Source organism: Triturus cristatus, chromosome 5_1 (genome assembly GCF_964204655.1).
Source record: "Triturus cristatus chromosome 5_1, aTriCri1.1, whole genome shotgun sequence".
Taxonomy (NCBI): Eukaryota; Metazoa; Chordata; class Amphibia; order Caudata; family Salamandridae; genus Triturus; species Triturus cristatus.
Window position 1 is genome coordinate 405427731 of NC_140587.1, and position 27442 is coordinate 405455172.

Sequence of the window (27442 nt, forward strand, 5' to 3'; positions counted from 1 at the left end):
AGAAGGTTAGAGACCCGTGTAAGCGGGGTCCACCAATCAGTGTCTTCAGTAACCCCCGGGGTAGCGCTCGGAGCTCCGTCACACAACCACTTGTAACTGTTTACAAAAGTCAATTGCATATTGCAAAAGTATTTATATGAAACATCTCATTCTGAGAAAGTATATTTTAAATCCAAGTGTTGGTTCTAAAATAAAACAAGCATATATTTTTTATATATAAACCATTGGCCTAGAGTTCAGTTATTGAGTGTGTGAGACCATTTGCTGACTGAGTGTGTACAACAAATGCTTTACACTGTCCTCTGATACTGCCTTACTGCTCGACCAAGCTACCACTTTAGAGAGTAAGGTTATATCTACCTTTAACCTCTGTCAAACCCTGGGGGACTGTGGACTCTGTACACCCTGTACCTATTAAGGAACAGTATATACAGAGCCACTTTCTCACAGCATAGAACGCTAAAGTGGCTCACCAACCAGCACCTCTGCACCCGAGCCCCACAGCCTGAGTACTCCTTTTCTGCTTGTGTCCCCTTAGCCTTACAGCCCCCACGAGCTGATCCTCTTCCTTGGGTTCCACCGGACTTGTCCCCCTTTGCAGACTCTATTGTTTTGAAAGGGTTTCTTTAAACTTTGACAGCTAACTGCAGTAGAAGCTACCATCACAACCAGCACTTCTGCACCCCAACACAACACAGCAGGTTAACCTGAACTGCTGTTGATACTTTGGACCTTGACCCCCAAGCACCTTAGTACCTTTTACAACCGTTTCCAAATACCTGTATGCAGTACGTCTTTTCCTTCCATATGATAACATGACCGCTTTCGAGGCTCGGGCCTAAAATCTGACGGCTGTTATTCAACTGCTTAATTGTGTAAAAACGATAACGAACTAAAGTACTTATCTGAAAGAGACACGTTAGTGATAGATTCCTTACCTTAGAATTACCCCCAGGCGTCACACTGGATCCGGAAAGTTTTCGTCAGCAGTACCCCTGCGCGTCGGAAGGTGGCGTTGTGCGGCTCCACATCCGTCTTGGGCGTCGTGATCGCCGGGATGATGTCGCGGCAGCTACTTAGACGCCGCCCTCGCGCGCTGATGTCCGTTCTTTCTGTTTCCACGCCAGCAAGTGCAGATCCGGAGAGAGCGGTACCCCCAGTCAATTTTTGACTGAGTTTTTGGGGACACTTGTCTCTGTCTTTTTTGAGTCTTTGAATCCTGGTGTATAGGGATGCCTGGTTTCAAGTCTTGCGAGGTTTGTCCCCGCATAATGTCGATGACTGGCCCGTACCGCGAGTGTCTCTACTGCCTTGGGCGCCACCACGACCCGGCGTCGTGCCCCGACTGCAGTGCCGTGGCTCCGTAAACTTTGCGGTTGCGGTCCCGAAAGTTGCTTGAGGCTCTGAAGTCGGCTCCACGCCGTTCAAGGTCCCAGTCCCATGGGAGGCCAAGGGATCGGTCGCGGGGCCGCCACCATCGTTACACGAAGTCTTCGCACTCGGGGTCAGGTAAAGTCGAAGAAGCTACGACGCTCTTCATCTTCTGCTAGCCTGTCACGCGACACGGCTCAGGGTGCGGGTGGTGCCTCCCCCACGGCTCCGGCGGGGACTACGCAGTCGCCGTCGGCCTACCCGCCCTTCCTGGGTCCGTCGGCGACTCTGGCCCAGCTACAGGAATTTTGGTCAGGCATTGCCCGGCTCTTTGGCCCTTCGGGCCCCGCCTGCGCACCTTTGGGCCCCGTGGGTCCGACTGGGGTCTTCGCCCTTCGTCAGTGGCTTCGGCCTCGGCGCCGCGAGACCCCCATGGATCCATGCATGGATCCCAGCCGATGTTGGTTGACCTTGTATGACCTCCACCGGCCTAGACGTCTACGGCGTCAGCAGGCCGATGTCGTACCCGGCTTCCACTCCGACATGGAGACGGGGCAGGACCGGTGTCGATTGACGCTGATGGGGAATTTTTATCTCTATCTCCATCCTCCTCCATCTTTCCCACCTGCCCAGGAGGTTATGGAGGATGGGAGGACGGGAGGACTGGGATGGGTCTGAAGACCCTCTCGCTGCTGAATGTGAGTTAGACCTGGACTGGGCAGAGGAATTGGAGGACGCAGGTGATCTGGAATTCTCTCCAGAACCTGGCGCGCTGTCTCCGTCTACCGTGGCTACGGAAGAGGGTGGTACTTATTCAGTGGTGTTACGTAGGGCAGCAGAGGCTCTCCACCTCGAGCTCCCTAAAGTGGCCGTCAGGACTAACCTCCTGACAGAAGTGCTTCGGCCGGCGGCTTCCTCTGCGGAGCCGCTGCTGCCCTTTAATGACGCACTTTCACACGTCCTTTTGGGCACCTGGTCCAGGCCCAACACAGGGGCTCCTGTGGATAGGAACGTGGCCCGACCCAATCGCCCGGGCCCTGGCGACCCCATTTTCCTCTCCCAATTCCCTTCCGCAACTCCTGACAGGGAATCCAAGAAATTGGAGCAGTTTGGGAAGAAAATGTTCTCTCCCCCCAGTTCAGGGCTGCGGTCTGTGAACACTGCATGCCTCTTGGGCCGTTATTCCCACTCTGTGTGGGATGCTGTGGCGCAGGTGCTGCCTCAGTGTCCAGAGGAGGCCCGGACGGTGCTCCGCCAAGCTATTGCTGAGGGGAGAGATGCAGCCAAGTTCATGATTCGTTGTGGCCTTAACACCGTCGAGTCGCTGGGCAGAGTGATTTCCACGACCGCGGCGCTACGCCGTCACTCCTGGCTGAGGACCACTGGCTTTTCAGGGGATGTCCAGAACACTCTGATGGACATGCCTTTTGATGCACTCACCTTTTTGGTGACAAGGCAGATAGTGCGTTGGAGCGCTTTAAGGACTCGCGGGCTACGGCCAAGTCCTTGGGCCTTTCGACCACGCGCACTCCTTCGGCATCTGCTTTTTGCTCCTTTCGTGGCCAAGGAAGGGGCGCCCAAACACATTTGTTTCAAAGCCACAGGCCTGCGCAGCAACAGTCTCAGCGCAGCCACGGACGTGGGACCGGCCACGGTGAGTCACGGGGCCAGCGGGCGAGTCAGTTCATCACCTTCCCTGCCACCATTGCCTCCAAACCTTCCTAGTCCGGTGTTTCAGGCCCACCAAACGCCAGCGGGCAGCAGCATTCGCCATCACCTTCCCCACTGGCGCACCATCACTATGGACAGGTGAGTTTTACAGATTGTCCCAAGGGGCTACTCCCTCCCCTTCAAGACCACCCCTCCAGCCATGCCACCTCATTACCACCGCATGTCGGGGGATCACTTGGCACTTCTCCAGCAGGAAATTGCGGCCCTCTTGGCCAAAGGGGCCATCAAACACTTTCCGATGCCAGAAGTAGGTCGTGGTTGTTACTCCCACTACATCCTGGTTCCAAAGAAGGACACAGGCCTGCTTCCTATCTTAGACCTTCGGAACGTCAATCGCTTCCTCTGGAAGGAGAAGTTCAAGATGCTCACACTTGCTCAGGTCTTGTCTGCCCTAGACCCGAAAGACTGGATAGTAGCATTGGACTTGCAGGACGCTTATTTTCATATCCCTGTCCTGCCGGCCCACCCGCATTACCTGCGGTTCACCGTAGGCCACGAGCACTTTCAGTTTACCGTGCTCCCTTTTGGCCTTACCAGCGCCCCTCGGGTGTTCACGAAAGTGATGGCGGTGGTCGCAGCTCATCTGCGCAGATCGGGGGTTTCAGTCTTCCCCTATCTCGACGACTGGTTCCTGAAGGCAGGATCGCCCCAGGCAGTCGTCTCCCACCTCCAAACTACGGCCGACCTCCTGCATTTGCTGGGGTTCTCCATCATTGTGCAGAAGTCGCACCCGATTCCCTCTCAGAAGCTCCTCTTTATCAGAGCGGTTCTGGACTCGGTGCAGTTTTGGGTTTATCCTCCCGAACAGCGAGTCTGGGACATTCGGGCTATGATTCCGATCTTTCGGCCCTTGTCCTGGGTTTCGGTCAGGATGACCTTGAGGCTGCTGGGCCTCATGGCCTCCTGCATCCTGCTGACCAATCATGCCAGATGGCATATGCAGTGTGACCTCAAGTTCCAGTGGGTGCAGCATCAAGGGGACCTGTCTGAGTACGTCCAGATCTCAGAGGGCACTGTACAACAGTTGCAGTGGTGGCTCACGAACCAGCATTGCGGCAGATCCCTCTCCCTTCCCCAACCGGAGCACACAGTGGTGATGGATGCGTCCCTCCTGGGATGGGGCTGCCACATGGGAGAGGCGGAGATCAGAGGCCTTTGGTCGCCGGCGGAGTCCAAGCTCCGTATCAACCTTCTGGAGCTTCGGGCGATCCTACTTGCACTGAAGGCATTCCTTCCCTTTTGTCAAGGGGAGAGTGGTGCAGGTGTTCACAGACAACACCACCGCCATGTGGTACTGCAACAAACGAGGTGGGGTGGCGTTCTGGACCCAATGTCGGGAGGCTATGCGTCTCTGGACATGGCTGGAACATCAAGGCATTTCCTTGGTGGTTCAACACTAGGCAGGTTCTTTGAACGCCAGGGTGGACTAACTCATTTTTATGGCCCCGGACTGGGCTCGAAGAGTTTGGTTTCCAGAGCTACTGAGTGAGCGTGGCTCCCCCGATCCGACTGCCTCTTCTGTCGCAGCAGCAGGGGATGGTCCACCACCCGAAGTTGTCCAGCCTCCACCTCCTTGCGTGGAGATTGAGCGGCGAGAATTGATTCCATTTGACTTCCCTCCTGAAGTCGGTGATATCATTCTGGCAGCCAGGCGTCCCTCCACTAAATCGCTATATGCCTGCAGGTGGAACAAATTTGTGGCATGGTGCACAGCAAAGGCTGTAGATCCCCTTTCTGCCACTCTTTCAGAAGTCTTTTTGTTCCTTCTTTCTTTGGCCCGTTAGGGCTCTGCTCTGGGCACTATTGAGGGCTACCTTTCATCAATTTTGGCCTTTCTCAAGCTCCCTGATCAGCCCTCTCCTTTCAAGTCCCCTGTCGTAAGTAGATTTCTCAAAGGCATTACTCACCTTTTCCCTCCTATTCCATTTTTGATGCCACAGTGGTGTAAGAAACTGGCTCTATATATACTGCACCAAAGTGAGGTACAGTGTGTATAGAGTCCAAGAGTCCCCAAAGGTAGGCAGAGGTTAAAGTTAGATATAACCTTACTCTCTAAAGTGGTAGCTTGGTCGAGCAGTAAGGCAGTATCAGAGGACAGTGTTAAGCCTTTGATGTACACACTCAGTTAGCAAATGAATTCACACACTCGAGAACTGAACTCTAGGCCAATTGTGTTTGTATAAAAATATACTTTTTTTTATTTTTACATCCAAGCAGGCCTGGTACAGGTAAGCATTAAATACTTTCCAGTAATAAGTTACTGGATATAGGACAGTTTGAAAATGCAATAGAAATTGTACTTTGTTTGATTTACAGGGGAGCTGTAGTATGCAACACTTAGCAAATACAGTACATTGGAATGAATAGGGTTTATCAGTAAGTTACAGGTAAGTTACTTTTACGTTACTTTTTCTAACTCAGTGCTGGATGCCTAGATTCAGCACTGGGACATTTCCTAGAAACAGGTGAGTAAATGCGTTTTGGTTATTTGTACGATTTTTAAAGAATATCTTTAGTTTTCAAAACTCCACACTTAGTCGTTTTTTTGGAAGGAAAATTGTCAATGTTATCCTATGGAGGAAAATCAGATTATTGGTTTGCAGGTAAGTAAACGACTGTGGGAGTTAAGGTTCTGGGGTTAGACTCAGGGGTCCCCCAGGGTCAGTGATGCACTCTAGTTACAACCTCAGCGGCACTAGGGCGGCCGGGTGCAGAGTGTTGAGGCCCACTGTTATCCAATGGGGATAGGGGGCTTCCAGTTGGTGGCTGCTGGCAAGCAGGCCACTGGGTTTTGGGAGCAAAGCTCCTAGGGTTAAGCTCAGGGCAAGTTGGGGACCAAATTAGCACCAAAGCTGCACCCTCAGTGGCACTGGGGCGGCCGGGTGCAGGGTGCTGTTTTGAGGTTGTGTGCCCTGTTGTTTCCAATGGAGAACCTCGGGGACAAAGAAACACTGCAGGATCTGGGACGAGGATCTTCTGGGTGCGACCAACACTTCGAGGGGTAAGTTGGGATGTCGGAGGTTGGTTAGGCACTGTTGGTTTGGGCACACAAGGCAGTGGTGCGTCGGGTGCAGGGGTGCCTTGTGACGTCTGATTTTCTTACCCGCTCTGGTCGCGGTAGTGGGCGTCCTCTGGATTGAGGCTGCCGGCGTTGTCTGGAGGCTTGTCAGGGGTCGCCGGATCTCGTATCAGGATCGCCGGGGGGACCTCCTTGTGTTGTTTTTCCAGTCGAGCTCGGGCTGGGTTCGGTGGGTTTAGAGTGGGCAGGATTCGCGGTCTCTAGCTGGCACCAGAAGCTGCAGTTTAAACATGTCCGGTGTTCACGGGAGAAACAGTCTGGGAAGTGAAGGCAGGTAGGTCCTCTGGGGTTTGTGAGGTTGCTAGCTGCTGGACAGGCCGTGATTTCGCAGGAGCAGGTTCAAGTGGAGACAGGCCTTTAGGGCTGGGGCCATGTCATTGAGCGTTGTCCTCTTGTTAGCTCTGCACGGCTCTTCGTCCTTCTTCTTTTCTTCTTGTAGGTAGGCTGGATCTGCCTTCTTGGTTCAGAGCTGCCCCCTAAATACTGTTTTTAGGGGTCTTGAGGTCCGTAGCCAATGGGCTACTGACCTTAGGGTGACTACACCCTTGGTGTGCTCACCCCACGTGGGGGAGTGAGCACAATCCCTAGTCCTGATTGGGCAGTGCCTGCCATCTGCAAGATGGCGAGCACTTAAGAGTGGGCTTCACCTCGCCTCCCCCACCAGAGGGGTGGAGTTGGCAGAGGTGGGCACACCTCCTGGGCTGGCTAGTTTTTCCCACCCGTCTTCCCGCTGAAAAGGAGGGGAGACAGGAAGGGGGCCTGCTCCTGATAGCAGGAGAGGCTGGGGGTCACATTACAAAGGCTGCCAGCCCTTTGAAGCTCCCCTGCTACAGATGGCTCTTCGTGGCCTGGGGGAGGTGTGAACACCTCCGTCCAGGAAAGGCTTTGTTTCTGGGATCGGGGAGCGTAGGCTCCCACCCTAGCGGTCTAGAAACGTGTCTCGTGGTGGCAGGCTGGTGTGTACCAGTCAGGAAACCCACCAGAGGCTGGTCGTTTTTCAGGGGGCATCGCTGAGATGCCCTTTGTGTGCATTTTTCATTAAATCCCACTCTGGCATCAGAGCGTTTAATGGGCTGAGTAGTTTGATACCTGAGAAGTTTTCAGTGTAGCCATTATGGTCCTGTGGAGTTCTTAATGACAAGCTCCCAGCACCATATACTCTTAATGGCAGCACTGCACTTACAATGCCTAAGAATGGACTTGGACACAGTAGGGTTACAGGGCTCATGCACCTATACCCTCACCACTGGCATAGGGCCCCCATCTAGAGAGGTGACTGATTTATGCCAGGGCAGGGGGTTGTAGGCATGGCACACAGGGATGTGTGCCATGTCGACTCTTTACTTTTTTCTGCACCAAAACACGCAGCCTGCAAAGGCAGTGTGTGTGTGTAAAGGGCCTCTAAGGCTGGCACAATAAGTGCTGCAACCCATAGGGATCTTCCCTGGTCACAGTGCCCTGAGCACCTCTGGTACCAGTTACCAGGGGCTGACCTGTGGCCAGAGATGCCAATTGGGTTAGTTTTGGGGAAAGAACACAGGCCCTGGGAACCTGATTGGCAGGGACCCAGGGCACACTAAGAAAAAGTGCATCAGTAGTCTGGCAAAAAGTGGGGGGGTTACTGCAACAGAAACTCACTTTCCTACAAGTGGGACTTGAATCTCGTTCTTACTTATTTGATGTGCGCTCCTTTTGAGCCGCTTCACAACTGTCCTCTTAGTTTACTGACTTTAAAGACTGCTTTCCTGGTTGCCATCACCTCCGCTAGACATGTGAGTGAGCTCCTGGCTCTGTCCTTTAAACCTCCTTTTCTGTCTGTTCATCCGGACAAGGCTGGGCTCCGCACTCATCCTTCCTTCTTGCCAAAGGTTGTTCTTGCCTTCCACATCTGGCAAACTATCACCTTGCCCACTTTCTTTCTGCCTCTGCACCCTTCCAGACAGGAAGAGAGGCTCCACCGTCTGGACCCAAAAGGTGTGTTCTCATTTTACCTGAACGACACACAACAGACCCGGGTGAATGACCAGCTCTTTGTTGGCTACGTAGGTGCCCAGAAAGGCCGGGCTGTAAACTATCTCCCGCTGGGTCGTCTTGTGTATAAAAGCCTGTTATTCTCTAGCTAAAAAGGATTTTCCGGTGGGGCTAAGCGCCCATTCTACCAGGGCGACTGCAGCTATAACGGCATTGGGATGTGGTGTCCCCCTGCAAGACATCTGTCAGGGCGCCACGTGGGCCTCGCTGCACACTTTTACTAAGCATTATTGCCTTGACAGTCAAGTCCGAAGAGACAGCTTCTTTGGCCGTTCTGTTCTCCATGACTTTCTGGTGTGATCTTGGTTTGCAGACCCACCACTGGGGTTGGTATTGCTGGCATATCTATTCTAAGGCAAGGAATCTATCACTATCGTGTCTCTTTCAGATGCACAAGTTACTTACTTTCAGTAATGATACATCTGTAAGAGACATTAGTTAGGGATAGATTCCTTACCACCCCACCCATCCTCCCCGTTCTGCAAACTGATTTCTAGGGTTAACGTCATCCCTTTCAGGGCCCTAGTTTCAATGCACTAGTGGTCAGTATCTTGCATGGCTCTGCGGTCCTGGGGCGGAAAGTTGTGTACAGAACTGACGTCAGAGCGCGAGGGAGGCGTTTAAGTAGCTACCGCAACGTCATCCCGGCGATCACAACGCCTAACTTGTGCACCTGATCCCATAGATCTGTTGTCTAAATATTATAAAACATATTGTGTTATTTTTCTACATTAACCTCGGATTTCTTATTGTGTCTCATTTATTGACTGACTGTGTTCAACAAATGCTCAACACTCCCTTCTGATAAGCATAAACTGCTTGACCGCAATACCTCAAATATTGTTAAAGCAAGCCCCTGTAAGCCAATAAGGGTCGCCCATTCTTTCTGCATATTATACCTAGTTTTGGTACACTACATAGAAAGCCAGCTTCCAACAAGGATGCAATACTGCAAGCTTTGCTACAGTTGGGCGGAACAGCGCAGCCACCATCACTCAGAGCTGCATAAATGCTGTTTGCCATAGAGGGAAGTGTCAGTGCACCGGACATCACTGCAGCAGGGAGCAACCCATAAGCTTATGGTCGGCCTCTCTCAATGATAGCCGGGAAGTGTCTCCAGTTTGAGTTTTTAGCTATACTTCTGACTCAATTCACTGATTTGAATATTTCCCCCAACATGGTAGCTCCTCTTTCTTTTATTGATTGCTTACTAATAACACACATATCACTGTTTCCACATCAACAAGCACCCTTGTGAAAGGGTTCAGTATTTACTCATCCAGTCACAAAGAAAAATGTGACTTTGCGAGTAACAGCAAATGACCAGTTCTGATAAGAGTTTTGCCTCAGGGCTAGTTTTAGCTTGCACTGTCATATCAGCACCCCTTTTTGTGCTTGCTTTTCAACTCCTATGTACTGGGAACTGGTTGCTTGGATAGTAAATATGTCTCTAGCATTTGTGGCAGTAGAGCTGCACGTTCTAGTCTGTATCTACAGCCACACTGTCACACCAGCAGGTCTTTTATTCACTGGTAATTCGGTTCATGGCTAATAAATATGTACGTAGCATGTGTGGCTGTAGATTGACACACTTGTGGGTATCTCTAGCCACATGTGGTGGTGAGGCTGACTGATGTGGTGGTGGAGGAGGTGGTGGTTATTCATGATTAGGTGCTGAAGGTTGTAGCAAGGGCTTATATACTGTTTCATTTGCTTTTGATGCACGGGTGTCAAGGTGCCTCGAAGGCGAGCTCCTCGTCTTCAAAGGTTAATCTTGGTTTCATTTGAATTGGAGGCAGGTTGCTGACTCGTTTCATGGGGGCAAGACATGAATTCATTTGGTGGTCGATGAACTCGCAGACTGTGGGTGGAGATTTTGCCCATCTCAGGATGAATTGAGAGACGCTTTTGTCTGGTGGTGAGTTTTTCAGTCAGTCTCTTGGTGATGGCAGCCTCTGGGGTTTTGAAGGTCGGAGTCGTAGGAGTACTGTACATCTATTTAAGTGTCCTTCGTAGACACTGAAGGTGCCCAAAGTCGCCACAAGAGAACTAATTGGTTTTATATCTGTAAGCAGAAAATAAACAATCTAACATGGAGTCAGTACTAATTCCATTGTGGACAAAGGGAGGAATCACACATCATCATGTGACTTGAAACTTCTTCAACGAAAACAACATGTAATGTTCAAGCTAAACATTAGATGGCAGGAGTATGCAAAGCATGTAATTTTTTTGCGTTGCATGCTACAAACATAGAAATGCTGCTTACAGAGTAAGTAGCATTTCCATTAGCTTGTGGTAACTCCTACAGCCTGACCATATATTCTTCACGTTTCCAAAGTCGGCCCTCTGCACATCTCTGTTATTGGTTGTTGCATCTAGTCCGCTATTGTAGGTTGGAATTAATGAGGTGCAGAGGTAATGTACTAAAAATGGGGCCAATACCCCATGTTTGTATTGGTAGTTTTGATCTCCTAGCTCAAGAACTTTGAAAACTGTGTAAAAGATGCAGGCTAAATGCCCTGCATAATTATTTCCATTCTGAGGAGCACATAACCTCAGTATCAGAATTACTATGATGAGTATTTTTTTTATTTTTCCCTTCGCTTGTTCTGCATTTCAAACTGAGCTTTCCTATCGCACACAATCTAAATGCCACTTTTCCTTCATATTGCATTTACATCCTAAATATAGCCAATTCTGGTATGTTGATAATACCTGCCTAACCTTGAAAATGTGCACAAAATGGCTTTATTCTTTCCAGTATTAGAAAAGTAACAATGTATTTGAACGGTAACTGTCAACTTATTTGTTGGTTTTTGGATTTGTCTTATATGATTTGAAACTTGTGGGGATAAAATGGACTAAACCTTTACTTTGATCTCTCTAGAGAAAACGGTGCAGACAGTATTTTGGATCTTGGTCTACTTGACACATCTGAGAAGACACAGGTATGAAACTACCCTCTGCGTACTGTGGAGAATGTGAAGTTGAAACATACATGGACATACCTACTGCTGTTTGAAAAGTGGCCTTAGTTTTGCTGGCAAGGTAGCATAACCAGTGCTGTTAAAGCACCTTTTAAGTATTGCAACAGTGTCTTTATATGTTAGCAGCATAGACAATTTTTGGGGCGCTGAAGTATCCTACAGACTCAAGTTTGCCCGTGTTTACCTATAGTAATCTGCAATGTGTTGACTTACTTTCTCAGAGCGATTTAGTGAATCTTAAACAAGATAGATGGCAAACATCATCATTGTATTGGATTTTATCTGAAAGAAACAGTTAGCTATAGATTCCTTACCTTAGAATTACCTTACCCCCAGGCATCAGACTGGATCCGGAAGGTTTTTCATCAGCAGTACCCCTATGCGTCGAAAGGTGGCAACGGTCGGCTCCATGTTTGTCGTTGGCGTCGCGGTCGCCGGGATGACGTTGCCGTTGCTACGTAGACGCGGTCCTCGGGCACTGACGTCAGTTCTTTCTTTTTCCGCGCCAGCCAGCGCAAATCAGGAGAGAGCGGTACCTCTATTGGCATTTTTTGACTGACTTTTTGCCGACTTTTGTCGACACAGTTTTCGAGTCTTCGACTCCTGGTGCACGTCAGGGCTTGCGGTTCCTGTAGCCGACTGACGGTGACAGATCCGCACCACGTGTGCCTGTTTTGTTTGGAGCGTGACCACGACCCCAAGTCGTGCCTTTGACTGCCGGACCATGAATCCGAAGTCTTTGCGGGAGCGGTCCCGAAAGCTTCTCGAGGCCTGGCAGTCAGCTCCGCGCCGTTCTCGAGGTGCCGGTCGCGTGGGAGGTTGAGGGACTGGTCGGAGTCCTCATCATCACTCTTCTTCCAAGTCTTCACACTCAGGGTCAGGTAAGTTGAAGCGCAAGAAAAAGTCGAAGAAGCATCGCTGCTCTTTGACTTCTCCCCGTCCGTTGGCTGACGAGGGATGTGGGTGGTGCCTCTCCTGCGGCTCCGCGTGTGGAGCCCGAAGGGTCGACTACGGGTTTCTCTTCCTACCTGGGACCCGGAGCGACCCCTGCCCAGCTTCGCCAATTTTACGAACCGATGCATGCCATCTTTGGGCAGCCATACTCCACCGGTGCGGCTTTGGTCCCAGCGGACACGGCTGGGGGCCCTGGGCCTTGGACTCCGGCAGCTCCAGCCCCGGCACTGCAGGGTCCCCTTGGATCCAGGCCTGGATCCGGATCTGCGCTGGTCAACCTCATTACACCTCCCCCGGCGCCGAATCCACCGGCACCACGTCCGCAGCTGACGCCAGTTGTGTCCCCAGCCGGCGTCCACCCCAGCCTCCATCCTGATGTAGACACAGAGCCGGACCAGCGTCGACCACTACTTTTGTGCCCTTGTTCTACCCTGGCTCTTTTAGACCAGATTGGCAGCCAGAGGAGGGTGAAGAGGACTAGGAGGGGTCTGGGGACCCTTTAACTGACCAGTTAGGCTATGAACCGGACTGGAGAGAGCAACTGGGGGAAGCCAGTGGTTTGGATACCTCACCAGACCATAGCATGTTGTCTCCTCCTACCGTGGCTACAGAGGAGGGAGCATCTTACGCCGTGGTGTTGCGTAGGGCGGCCGAGGCTCTCAACCTCGAGCTACCTACGGTGGCAGTCAGGACTAACCTCCTGACAGAGGTGCATCAACCGGCAGCGAGCTCTTCGGAGCCCCTGCTACCGTTTAATGAAGCCCTCACCGACATCCTTTTAGGCACCTGGTCCCGGCCCAACACAGGGGCTCCTGTGGATAGGATGATCGCCCGACACCATCGCCCGGCTCCGGGCGACCCCACCTTCCTCTCCCAACACCCCACCCCTGAGAGCTTGATGGTCCAAGCCTCCACAGGCGCATTCCCTAATGCAACACCTGAAAGGGAATCCAAAAAGCTGGACCATCTTGGGAAGAATATGTTTTCTTCCTCCAGATTGGGACTGCGGTCAGGAAACACCGCATGTCTGTTGGGCCGTTACACCCACTCCGTATGGGATACGGTGGCCCAAGTGTTGCCCCAGTGCCCGTAGGTGGCCCGGGCTGTACTCGCCCATGCAGTTGCAGAAGCGAGAGACGCAGCGAAGTTTACCATCCGCTGTGGGCTGGATACCACCGACTCAGGCAGGACGATTTCCATGCTGGTAGCCCTTCGAAGCTACGCCTGGTTGAGGTCAACTGTTTTTTCAGGGGATGTCCAATCCACTCTTATGGACATGCCCTTTGATGGCCGTCGCCTATTCGGCGACAAGGCACGGTCCTTGGGCCTCTCCACCACCCACCCTGCGCAGTCTGCCTTTCGCCCCTTTCGTGGCTATGTCCCCCCCAGAGCCACAGGCCAGCGCAAGCTGTTCAGCCCCTGTGCGGGCGGGGATGTTTGAACCACCACCGTGGTTCTGGGGGCCAGCAGGCGGGCCAGTCCACCACTGCTCTCTCTGCAGCAGCCTCCAAACCCTCCTAGCCCGAACTTTCTGGGCCACTAAACACCAGAGGGCACCAGGATTCGCCATCACGTCCCCCGCTGGCGCACTATCTCGCGGACAGGTGGGTTTTGCAAATAGTCTGAAGGGGCTACTCCCTCCCCTTCGAGACTACCCCTCCATCCATGCTACCTCAGTACCATCGCATGTCGGAGGATCATCTGACCCTTCTCCAACAGGAAGTTTCGGCACTCTTGGCCAAGGGAGCCATCGAGCGCATTCCTGTCCCAGAAGTAGGTCGTGGTTGCTATTCCCACTCCTTTCTGGTGCCCAAGAAGGACAAAGGCCTGCTTCCTATCTTGGATCTCAGCAACGTCAACCGCTTCCTCCGGAAGGATAAGTTCAAAATGTTGTTGCTTGCTCAGGTCCTGTCTTCCCTCGACCCTGTAGACTGGATGGTAGCGTTGGACTTGCAGGACGCTTATTTTCACATCCCCGTCCTGCCGGCCCACTGGCATTACCTGCAGCTCACAGTAGGCCACAAGCATTTTCAGTTTACCGTGCTCCCCTTTGGCCTTACCAGCGCCCCTCAGGTGTTCACGAAAGTGATGGCGGTGGTCGCAGCTCATCTGCGCAGATCAGGGGTTCCAGTCTTCCCCTATCTCGACGACTGGCTGTTGAAGGTGGGCTCGCCCCAGGCTGTCGTCTCCCACCTCCAGAATACGGCCGCCGACCTGCATTTGCTGGGGTTCACTATACATGTGCCGAAGTCACACCTGATTCCCTCTCAGAAGCTCCTTTTCATCAGAGCGGTTCTGGGCATGACACCGTTTCGGTCTTATCTTCCCGAGCAGCCAGTCCGGGATATTCGGGCTTTGATTCCGAGCTTTCAGCCTCTATCTCGGGTTTCGGTCATAATGACCCGGATGCTGCTGGGCCTTATGGCCTCCTGCACCCTGCTAGTAGATCATGCCAGGTGGCATATACAGGCTCTGCAGTGGCACCTGAAGTTCCAGTGGGTGCCGCATCAGGGGAATCTGTCCTATTGAGTTCAGATCTCGGAGGGCACTGCATGACAATTGCAGTGGTGGCTAACGCACCAGGATTGGGTCCGCGGCAGATCCCTCTCCCTTCCCCAACCAGAGTTTTCATCAGTGACTTATGCATAAGTTCTGGGGTGGGGTGGCCACATGGGAGAGGCGGAGATCAGAGGCCTCTGGTCTCCAACGGAGTCCAGGCTCCACATCAACCTTCTGGAGCTTCAGACGATCCATCTTGCACTAAAAGCATTCCTTCCCTCTGTCCGGGGAAGATTAGTGCAGGTGTTCACGGACAACACCACCGCCATGTGGTACTGCAACAAACAGGGCGGGATGGGGTCGTGGACCCTATGTCAAGAGGCTCTCCGTCTCTGGACATGGCTGGAACATCAGGGCGTATCCCTGGTGGTTCAACACCTGGCAGGTTCTCTGAACACCATGGCGGACAAACTCAACTGCAGGTGCATGATGGATCACGAATGGTGTCTTCACTCGGAGGTGGTGCAATGCCTCTTTCGGCAGTGGGAGTTGGTGCAATGCCTCTTTCGACAGTGGGGAGAGCCTTGGTTAGATCTATTCGCCACAGAATAGAACGCGCAATGTCAGCAACTCTGCGCGTTGGAATTTCCAAGGCGGCACTCGCTAGGCGACGCTTTTCATCGCGAGTGGATTTGCAGTCTTCTATACGCCTTTCCGCCTATACCATTTCTGCCCAGAGTGATGAAGAAGATCAAGCGCGACTGGACCCAGGTAATCTTTGTGGCTCCGGATTGGGCACGAAGAGTCTGGTCTCCCGAGCTGTTACACATGGCCATCGATCCTCCGATCAGACTGCCTCTTCGGGAGGATCTTCTGTTGCAGCAGCAGAGGACGGTCCTCCACCCGAACGTGTCCAATCTCCACCCCCTTGCATGGAGATTGAGCGGCGACAGTTGAGGGCCTTCAACCTTCCTCCCGAAGTCTGTGATGTTATCTTGGCAGCCAGGCGTCCCTCCACTAAGACGGTATACGCCTGTTGATGGAACAAATTTGTGGCATGGTGTGCAGCAAAGGCTGTGGATCCCCTTTCTGCCCCTCTTTCTGAGGTCCTCTTGTTCCTCCTTTCTTTGGCCCAGCAGGGCTCTGCTCTGGGCACTCTAAAGGGTTTCCTCTCAGCCATTTTAGCCTTTCTTAGGCTTCCTGGTCAGCCTTCTCTTTTCAAGTCCCCTATTGTAAATTGCTTCCTTAAAGGCATTACTTTTCTTTTTCCTCCTATTCCCTTTGTAATGCCCCAGTGGGACTTGAACTTGGTTCTAACTTCTCTTATGTGCGCTCCCTTTGAGCTGCTACATAACTGTTTTCTCTCACTTCTGACTTTAAAACGGCCTTTCTGGTTGCCATCACCTCTGCTCGCAGGGTGAGTGAGCACCAGCCTCTTTCTTCAAAACCTCCTTTTCTGGCTGTTCGTCTAGACAAGGTTGTCCTTCGAACTCGACCCTCTTTTCTTCCCAAAGTGGTTACTTCTTTCTACGTTGGTCAACCATCACTTTGCCCTCCTTCTTTCCGCCCCGCATCCTTCGAAAGAGGAAGAGAGGCTACACCGTCTGGATCCAAAACATGCGCTTTCATTTTATTTGGATCGCACAAAGCAATTCCGGGTGGATGACCAGCTCTTTGTTGACTATGTGGGCGCTAAAAGGGGTCAGGCCGTGCAAAAATGGACCATCTCTAGGTGGGTCATTTTGTGCATCAAAGCTTGCTATTCTTTGGCAAAGAAGGAGCCTCCAGTGGGACTGCGCACCCATTCCACCAGGCCGACGGCAGCTACCACTGCTTTGGGACGTGGAGTCCCCCTCAATGATAGTTGTCAGGCGACAACGTGGGCATCTCTGCACGCGTTCACAAAACACTGTTGCCTGCACAGCCAAGTCCGGAGAGAGGGCTTCTTTTTCCATTCTGTTCTCCAGGACTTTCTGGTGTGAACTTAGTTCGCCGACTCACCTCCGGGGTTGGTATTGCTAGGGTATCTATTCTAAGGTAAGGAATATTTAACTGTCTCTTTCAGATGAACAAGTTACTTACCTTCAGTAACGATATATCTGTTAGAGGCATAGATTAGTTATAAATTCCTTACCACCCCACCCATCCTCCCTGTTCTGCAAACTGACTTCTAGGGGCAGGGAATCCCTTTCAGGGTCCGAGTTTTGTGCACCAGTCGTCAGTGTCTTGCATGGCTCTGCGCTTCTGGCGTGGAATGTCATGTAAAGAACTGACGTCGGCACGCGAGGGCGGCGTCTAAGTAGATACAGTGACGTCATTCTGGCCACCATGACACCAATGCCGAACGCGGAGTCAATCGACACCACCTCCGGATCCAGTCTGACGCCTGGGGATAATTCTAAAGTAAGGTATCTATAACTAATCTATGTCTCTTACAGATATATCGTTACCGAAGGGAAGTAACTTGTTTGTAAGATGACCTACCCAGTTTCTGCTGTCTCTGACCTGGATTAAAGTGAGGTATACTCTGAGGCTGCTGGGACTGACGGCCTAATGCATAAAGCTGGTCGAGCCAGCCAGGTGATATATGCAGGTTCTTCAGTTGGATCTGAAATCCCTAGGAGCCCAACATCAAGGAAACCTCTCTGACAAATTCCAGATCTCGTAGAAGACTGTGAAAGATATGCAGGGTGGCTACTGGACTGCGATTGGGTCATCGGCAGACCCCTCTCCCTCTCCCACTCAGAGCTGACAATGGTGACTAATGCATCACGTTTGGGTTGGGGCAGCCGTCTGAGAGAGGTGGATGTCAGAGGCCCCTCGTCTCCAGCCAAGTTCTGCCCAATATCAATCTTCTGGAGCTGAAGGCCATCTGCTTGATACTGAGAGCCTTCCTGCCATCCATCAAGTGGAGACTGGTACAGTGCTTACAGACAACACCACCGCCATGTTGTACTGCAGCAAGGTGGGGTGGGGTCACAGAATCTTTGCCAGGAAGCTTTGAGCCTCTGGAAATGGCTGGACCACCAAGGAATGTTTCTAGTGGTGCACACCCTGGCAGGCTCCTTGAATGCGAGGGTGAGAGAACTTAGCCATCAGCCGATCAGGTGTGGCAGCTATATGTTATGTTATGTTATGTTATGTTATCTGGTGTTTTATTGAGCGCTCAGCTACTCAAGCAGAGTGTCCCGGCGCTGTGTACTGCTGGGGAACCCATCCTGGCTTTCCCTGTGAGATGGTCCCTTACTGGGCATCTCCAAGGTGGAGACCAAGCATCCCCGGCGCTGATGGGGCCGTTAGTGGAGATTAAGCAAGCTATTGCCCAGAGTTGCTGAGTGTGATCCATGATTAGAGTAGGCACCGAGGCGAGAATTATCGAGTCCGCTGACCTTGGCCCAAGACCCTGCCGCGTCGGGAATCGAACCCTGGTCCCTGACCGACCTCTGCCTCCGGGTCTGCCGCCTCTAACCAGTGAGGCACACCACTATCTGGAGATTGGGCAAGATCTCTTCAGTGAATAGGAATAACTTTGGCTCGATGTATTCGCCACTGCCGCGATCGCACATTGTCAGACAGTTTAGGCATTGGAGTTTCCAAGGCGTCTCAGGTGGATCTTAGGACCCCTGTATGGCAATCCGTCTATCACTTCTGCCAGAGTTCTCAAGAAGATTAGGCCCAACTTGCCCAAGTCATACTAGTGGCACCGGACTAAGCATGGAGATTATGGCATCCAGAAATCTTGGGCTTGGGCACCTGTCCTCCGGTCAAGTTGCCCTGTGAGGATTTGCTATTGCAGCAGAACTGTTGGGTTCTTCATTCCAGCCTTCACAATCGCCACCTGTGTGTGTAGAGATTGAGCAGCTACAGCTGAAAACCTTCAGCCTTCCTCCAGATATGTTTGATGTCATCTTAGCAACCAGGCGTCCCTCGGCAGAAACAAAATACGCCTATCGTTACGAGATATTTGAATTATATTTTGAGCCAGCGCGCAAAGGTACTATGGAAATGTTTACAGATCCAGTCTGACGCCTGGGTAATGTTAAAAAGTTGAGGAATCTGCTGCTGTACAAAGTCTCTACCAGAAAGAGCGTTACAGAAGCCAAGTAGCTCGTTCATCTGATGGAGAGTTTTAGATTCATATTCCTTACCTTAGAATTATCCCCAGGTGTCAGACTAGATCTGATAATTTTTCGTGAGCAGTACCCCTGTGCGCCAGTAGGTGATGTCGCATTAAAAAAAATCATGAATGGGGAGAGAGAATCGGAGATTCATTTATCTTCCATATGTGATGAGAAAGATCAAAAAGGAATCAATCATGTGTCTTACGGTGCTAGGGTCTATGGATAATGTTCAAAGGCTCTCGTTCACCCTAAACTTGTTAGTAGCGGTATATTTTGGTTGTCTGCTTTAAGTAGTTGGGTGAGTAGTTTCATTGGGTCCTTTTCCGCCTGAGTTTCCTGTTCTCAAGGCATTCTACTTTCCTCCACCTGGAGGGAGACAATCTGGTTTAGTGACAGTCATGATTAATACGTGAATTTGCGGAAAAAAAATGTAGAGTTAAAATTAACTCCATTCCAGTATATCATGTTTTATTGGTCAGGAAGGGGGAGGATTAAAATCAACTATAGGTGCTCGGGTGAATGTGGCACTAAATCACTCCCTTGCGGATCCTGGAGAAAGCCCACCGAACCATAGGGGCAACAAATGGCTGAAACATGTCGACCATTCACAATTTAAATATTAGGTGCAGTGAACCACTTACACATCCACCCAAGCGCCTACTGTTGATTTTAACCTTGTCCCTTCCTGGTCAATAAAACATTGTATACAGGAATGGAGGTAATTTTAACTCTTCACTTTTTTCCGCAAATCCACGTATTAATCATGACTGTCACTAAACCAGATGGTCTCCCTCCAGGTGGAGGAAAGTAGAATGCCTGGAGAACGGGGAGCTCGGGCGGAAAAGGACTCCAATGATGAAACTACTCACCCAACTACTTAAAGCAGGGAGAACCAATATATACACCTACTAACAAGTTAGAGTGAATGAGGGCCTTTGAACATTATCCATAGACCTAGTCACTCCCCTAAGGTGGGCTACCTAATGTGGTCCAAGAAAGAAGGATTCCACCATCTTGGTTTTAGTGGAATAAGGAGCTCTGGGCCATGGTTAGGCCCACTCCCCACAGGAAGTGGGCATAAAGAAGGTGTAGTGACCACAGGGGTGAGTAGTCCATTGGCTACTACCCTTCACTCCCCTTAACGCCCCTAAATGTAGTAATCATGTGGCCCCCTGACACCTGGAACTCAGATTAGTCTTCTGAAAGATGGAGGACAAAGAATAACAGAGGACATGAGAACTGTGGACCAACACCGAATTTGGCATAAAACCCTGCCTGGCTGCTGCTGTCCTAGCATTCACTTCATCCAGAAGCGGAACAACCTCCTCAAACCCTTGGAGGTCTGCCCAGCACTTTGACTCAGCAACATCTCCCTTGGAGTAGAAGAGCCACATCCCTGCACCAGCAGGCTCTGACCGCAACTGCCCGGTACATCGTTCTGTTGACCACCACGCCCACCGAGGGAGCAGTGCCCCAGAAGGTGGTCTTCAAGGCTCCCAGAGGTCAACCCCAGCGAACACTACGCCGCTAGACTCTCAAGGAGCCCCCTGCACAAACACCCTGTGTACCAGAGCCAGTTGCAAGCACCAAGGCTTGTTTGTGTTCAGTCAGAACACTGCCACCACCAAAACTCAACTTCACGTCAAGGAACTTCGAGAGAGGCCAGCTCTACAATGAGAGTGGCCTTGCTGTGTTTCTTTTTCCCTCTTCTGCATGTACACCAAGAACCTTGGGAGTCTCTAACTCACAAGCCCACCAAACAAAACACCTCTGCACCTGAGCTCTCCAGTCGGGGAGTCTCTGTGGTCCGGACCCCCTTCCACCCCTGCATGGTTTCTGCCAATCTGCAGCCTTTTTCTTACCGGTACTTTTCCCCATTGACTTTAGCGTGTTGTGTTCAAGGCTAACCTTAGAGGCCCTGTACCCTGACACCCACACACTGCCCTTGCAGGCTGAGTGTCTTGGTGCAGAACAAAACAGAGAGTTGACATGTGTGAGAAAGTGCCATCTTTCTTGCATGGTATGCCCCCACTTTTTGCTCATATGCTGATGTACTTTGAGTGTGCGCTGGGCTCCTGCCAATCAGGTACCCAGGGCCTGTGTTCCTTCCCTAAAACTGCATTGAAGCCTATACCCAACTGGCATCTCTGGCCACATGTCAGTCCCTGGTAAATGGTACCCTAGGTACCCAGGCGCTGTGACCAGAGAAGGCCCCTGAGGGCTGCAACACTTATTGTGCCACCCTTAGAGACCCTGTACCCTGACACACACACACTGCCTTTGCAGGCTGAGTGCAGAACAAAACAAAGAGTCGACATGGCACACATCCATGTGTGCCATGCCCACAACACACTGCCCTGGCATACCTCAGTCACCCCTCTAGCTGGGTGCCCTATGCCAGTGGTGTGGGTACAGATGCATGAGCCCTGTACCCCTACAGTACCCAGGTCCATTCCTGGGCACTGTAAGTGCAGTGCTGCATTAAGAGTATATGGTGCTGGGAGCTTGTCATTACGAACTCCACAGCACCATAATGGCAACACTGAAGACTGAGAAGTTTGGTATCAAACTTCTCAGCACAATAAACCCACACTGATGCCAGTGTGGGATTTAATGTAAAATGCACGACAGAGGGCAACTTAGAGTTGCCCCCTGAAACTAACCCACAACCCGTGTCCTGACTGAGAGTCTGCCTAGGCTGCCACCCAGCAGACATGTTGCTGGACCCCTGGCTAGAGAGCCATCCGCTCTCGTGGGTCTGCAAAGGTGCACATCCTGGTCGAGGTGCTAGGTGTCCTACCCCAGGATGGGCAGGGGAAGCTTCAAAGGCATGCCGCCTTTGTGAGCCTCCCCAGACCACTTGCTGTACTCAGCAACTGGTCCCCACCGGTTCTAGCCCCCACTCTGGCGGGAAGACTGGTGGGAAAGCCCAAGTGAGGAAAGGGGGTGTGCCAGCCTCTGCCAACCCAACCCTCAGGTGGGGGAGGCAAGGTGAAGCACAACTCCGGGCTCTCGCCATCTTGAAGATGGGGAGCCCTACCCAATCAGGACTAGGCTCCTGCCCCCCTCCCACTGGAGAGTGGCAGGATAGGGGGTGTACCCACCCCAGGGAAGAGACCCTATAGTTCCTGCCCTTTACCTACCTGTAACGCCCCTAAATTGAGTGGTTAGGGGCAACCTGAACCTCCCTTCCTCAGATCACAAATCCGAAACAAGAAAGAAGACCTGCCGTGCAGCTGCTAACAAGAGGACGACACCAACTGACTTGGCCCCAGCCCTACAGGCCTGTCAACCTTCGAACCTGCTCCTTCTAAACCCCGGCATCTCCAGTGGTCAGTAACCTCGAAAACCCCGGAGGACCTGACTGCCTTGCTCATCTAAAGACTGGGTGGTTCTGCTCAAACAGCAATAACCCCTGGTGCCAGCCAGGAACAGCAAATCCAGCACACACTGCACCCGCCGAGCCCGGCCTGTGCCTGAGTGAACAAAGACCTCGAGGACGTCCCCCTAGCGACTGTGACCCAGAATCCAGCACCCAAGAACCCTCCTCGACGCCTGCAGCCTTAGAACCAGGGACCCCTCCAACTGCGACCAGCAGAGGGTAAGATTTCCTGACGCGAAAAGGCACCCCTGCACCCGGCGCCCTGCGGCCCCCTGTGCCCAACTCCTGGGTGCCTACCTTACCTACAGCTTCCCAACTTACCTCTCGAAGTGGTGGTCGCACCTGAAGAATCTCCGTCCCCGAGCTTGCAGCCTTTGTTTATCTTGCAGCTTCTCCATTGAAATACATTGAGCCCCTGATGGCTCAAAAGCACCCTGCACCCAGCCGCCCGAGTGCCCCTGGAAGCGCAACATCTATCCTATTCTACTTCCCCACTTGCCCTGTGTGAGTGACCAGGAGCCCAGCTCCCACAGCCGCGTGGTCTGCCTGCTAGCAGCCACCAACCAAGGGCCCCCTGCCCGCCATAGGCTAACATTGGGCCTAACTCTCTCTGCACCCGGCTGCCCCTGTGCCGCTGAGGGTGTACCAACTGTACCTATCTGACCCTGGGAGACCCCTGAGTCTATGCCCAGAACCTCAACTCTGCCAGACGAGTACTTACCTGAAAGCCGATAACCTACATTTTCTCCATAGGGTAACATTGACTGGTTTCACTTGGAAATTCTTCGAAGTGTCGAGTTTTGAAACTTTAAAATATTCACTAAAAATCAGCCGAATAACGAAAACGAAATTACTCACCTGCTACCAGGAGAGATCCCAGTGCTGGATCTTGGTGCCCAGCACTGACCCTGAAAAGTAATTACAACTGTGATTAACCGATAACCAAACTTTCCTCCATAGGATAACATTGCCTGTTTTTTGCCAGAAATTCTTCTGTCGATTTTTGAAACATACAAATATTCCTTAAAAATCGCCTGTGTAACAAAAACGATTTCTTTCAATTGTTTATAGGAGATGCACCAGGGCTGAATCCAGGATCCAGCCCTGAGTAAGGAAAACCTATGCAAAGTAATTGAAATTGCCTTTACTTAAAAACTCCCTTTGAGCTCAATGTTATATTTGTGTTTAACTTGTGTTGCCTATTGCAACAACTGCAACTATTGCATTTAAAAGTCTATTGCTATTTGAAAGTATTGAACTAGAACATCTTATTCTGAGAAAGTATTTTGATACCTATTGTTGGTTCTAAAATAAAAAAAAACGATATATTTTTATATACAAAACAATTGGCTAGAGTTCAGTTCTTGAGTGTGTGAGACCATTTGCTGACTGTGTACAACAAATGCTTTACACTTGTCCTCTGATCCTGCCTTACTGCTCGACCAAGCTACCACTTTAGAGAGTAAGGTTCTGTTTAACTTTAACCTCTGCCAAACCTCTGGGGACTCTGTACCCACTGAACCTTACTTTGGTGCAGTATATACAGAGCCACTTTCTTACATGTAGTACCTACATACATCTACCTAAAAACTGGACCTGGAGTGCACTCCTCTACTGAGGGTAGGTCATACCCAGAGAAGTGCTAGAGGACAAAGAGGTTGCTCTTGAGAGACTAGCCAGAAGAGCAGCTCTTAAGGCCAGAATCCTGGCCATAGAAAGAGAAAGGGCTTCAATGGGTCTAGCACCCATCAATGGTGGCAGCAAAGTAAATGGGGAGAAAGAGGAAACTTTTGATCACAAAATCCCCAATGGGATTGCCCCTAAATGTGTTGAGTGTGATGACATTACCAAATTGTTTACTGCCTTTGAGAAGACATGTAAAATGAGGTTACACCAGAGATACTGGGGCTCTCCACTTTGGGGGTAGTTCTCAGAAAAGTGCATGGATAGACTCCTGACACTGGATGGGGCATATGCGGAGTCTTATGATCTCATGAAGGATACCCTGATTGAGCGCTTTGGACGCACCACTGAGGAGAACAGGATTAAGTTAATGGAGACTCAAAAAAACTCAGGTCAACCCTGGGTAAATTGTGTTGACTTCTCACTCAAAACACTAGGTTGTCAGTTGAAAGGAAGTAAGGTGCAAGACTATGAATGGCTTTACCATTTGCTAATGAAAAAGCATTTGTTAAGTAATTGTACCTCAGAAAAACTAAATCAGTACCTAGTGGATCTAGGGATAGTTTCTCACCGAGAGCTGGGGAAGAAGGCTCATCATTGGGTTAAAACAAGGGTGTCCAGTAAGTCCCAAGGAGGGGGGTGACCAATTGAAAGGGATTGCTAATTCCCCGCAAGGGAAAGATGTGGCATACAAATGGGAAAAACCCAAAGTCTTCTAAAGGCCCCCCAAAACCTGTTCCGCAGGGTGGGCCCAGAGACACTTTCCAATCAAAGGGTGGGTATCGGGGTAAAAACTGGGATCCCAGAAAGGCTTGGTGTTTCAGCTGTAAGCCGATTGGAATCCGAACTGGTGAATTTTCCTGTCCCAATAAAGGCCCTACTAATGCAGCACCCTCAGGGGCTCTGAGTCTCCAGATGGGATACTTGGTGTGCTCTGACCAAGTCAGAGAGCACACGGAAGCTAATTTAGTCTCCAAAGAGGGGATATAGCTTCCCTGGCTGTCTGGCCCAGTAACCTGGAGAAGTCCAGAGAGAAGCCATATATAAATGGAGTTAAAGTAGAAGCACTGAGGGATACAGGTGCACGTGTCACCCTGGTGACTGAAACACTGATAACCCCCCTGAGCAGTGCATAACTGGACAAACGTATCCAGTTATCAATGCTGATAACATTCTTAAGGTTCATCCCATGGCTGTGGTGACCTTAGAGTGGGGAGGGGTTACTGGCCAAAAGAAGGTGGTCGAATCCTCTGTCATCCCAGTAGAATGTATGCTAGGGATTGATCTGGAGTCATCAGCATGGGCTAAGGTAAAGATGAGAACCCATGCAGCCATTCTGGGAATACCTGAATGGGTATGTGTGAAAATAAGACCACAATGCAAAGCCTAGGGTGAAAATGAGGAATTGGCGCATGGAATAAAGGCCCGATACTTCAAGAGAAAATGCAAGAAGTCTAGGAAAATTCTACAGAGACAAAAGCTCAGGTCCCCTCTCTTCAGGGAGGGAACTGAGACCCAGGAGCTTGGGCCTTATCAGGCAAAGCTCCTGGGCCCAGGGGGGCCCTCTTGGGAAGATCTTTGCCAGGGACAGGGTCTGGTCCCACTCTTGAGAGGCAGGGCAAGAAAGCTGCTGACCAGGAAAAGGGAGATGTCAGTAGCTACCACAGATCCTACTGGGAGGAGGGTCTCTTGTATACTGAGCACAGAGACCCCAAATATGTTGCCACTAGGAGAGTGGTAGTACCTCAGCAGTACAGAGTTCCTTCAGCTCATGGCATTTAGGCCAGACCAAAACATGAAGTAGGTTAGACACCCACTTCTAATGGCCTGGTATGTCCTAGATAGTAAAGGTGTTTGCAGCTCCTGTGTTACCTTTCAAGCCAGTGGCAAGACAAGTAGCAAGCCAATTCCACTACCAATGGTTGGGTCCCCCTTGAGAGGGTAGGGATTGACATTGTTGGTCCCTTTGACTCCCAGACGGCATCAGGAAACCGACTAATGTTGGTGGTAGTAGATCATGCTACCAGGTATCCTGAAGCAATTCCACTTAGGACTGTCACTGCTCCTGCAGTTTCCATGGCCCTGATAACTATCTTCACTTGAGTGGGCTTTCCTTAGGAGCTAGTGTCAGACAGAGGTAGTAACTTCATGTCTGGTTACCTAAAAGCCATGTGGGCTGAGTGTTGGGTGACGTATACGTTTTCCCATATCACCCACAAACCATTGGTCTGGTTGAGAGATTTAACAAGACCATGAAGGATATTATCATGGGGCTCCCTGAAAAACTAAGCAGGAGATTGGATGTCTTACTGCCATGCCTGCTTTTCTGCTTACAGAGAGGTGCCACAGCAAGGAGTGGACTTTAGTCCCTTTGAGTTTCTGTTTGCCCATCCTGTGAGAGGTCCACTAATTCTTGTAAGGGAGTTCTGTGAGAAACCTCTCAAAGAACCCAAGCTGAATGTAGTAGATTATGTGCTTGGTCTTCGTTCCAGGATGGCGGAGTACATGGAGATAGCTAATAAAAACCTTGAGGCAAGCCAAGAGCTCCAGAACCAAAGGTTTGACCAAAAGCCTACACTGGTGTAGTTTCAACCAGGGTGAAAGGTGTGGGTTTTGGAGCCAGGCCAAATGGAGTGGTCCCTATCCTAGAAAGAAAGGGTAGGTCACCTACTTGGTGGACCTTGGCACTTCCAGAAGCCCTCACAGGGTCATTCTTGTGAACCGCCTTAAAGTTTATCATGACAGGGATGATGTGGCCATACTCATGGTCACTGATGAGGATTGTAGGAAGCTGGCTTTTTATGTACAGTACCAAAATTTGGTATGTAGAAAAGTGCCCCTTTTTGCATGGTTACCCCCAGCTTTTTGCCTGATTTTGAAAAAATGTGCACTGGGTTCCTGCTAACCAGGTTCCTAGTGCATGTGCTCTTTTCCAAAACTATACCTTTCTTTCCACAATTGGCACACCTCTGGCCCACATAGAAGCTCCTTGCAAAAGGTACCAGTGGTACAGAGGGCATTGTGACCAGAGAGGGTCCCTAAGGGCTGTAGCATGTATTATGCCACCCTAATAGACCACTCACCAAACACTTGCACACTACCACTGCAGCCTTCATGTTTTTTGGAGCAGCTAAAAGTGAAGAGTCGGCCTGGCATACAACCCTGTGTGCCAGGCCTGCTAGCACTGCAAGAGGCAAGGGTAAGTCACCCCTACAGCAGGCCTTTCAGTCCTAAGGCAGGGTGCACTATACCTCTTGTGAGGGCATAACTGCATGAGCAAATATGCACCTGAAGTCCTTTCTTTGACATTATAATTGCATAGCGAAGTCATACTGAGTACATGGTCTGGGAGCTTGTCAATACGTATTCCACAGCTCCATGATGGCTTCACCGACTCCCAAGATGATTTAGAACTAAACATCTCAGATTAATGAGCCCACACTGATGCCAGTGGTGGGTTAATTAATAACTGCACTCAGAGGGCACCTGAGAGGTGCCCCCTGAAAATCTACCAAACCACTACCACTACTGAGTGGCTGACTGGTCTGCACCAGCCTGCCACTTCCACACGTCTTTGACCCCCTGCGGTGGGATCCTTGTG

The 27442-nt window shown here is 50.9% G+C and overlaps 1 protein-coding gene across 15 annotated transcripts in view; it reads left to right on the forward strand.

Moving 5' to 3' along the window:
* Positions 1 to 27442, forward strand: part of UBR5 (ubiquitin protein ligase E3 component n-recognin 5) — a 2036132-nt gene that overhangs the window by 1721045 nt on the left and 287645 nt on the right. For all 15 annotated transcript variants that reach the window (XM_085605144.1, XM_085605147.1, XM_085605145.1 and 12 more), the window contains one exon: positions 11103 to 11163. In XM_085605144.1, coding sequence (XP_085461270.1) covers positions 11103 to 11163 — 61 coding nt within the window. The remainder of the gene's footprint in view (positions 1 to 11102; positions 11164 to 27442) is intronic.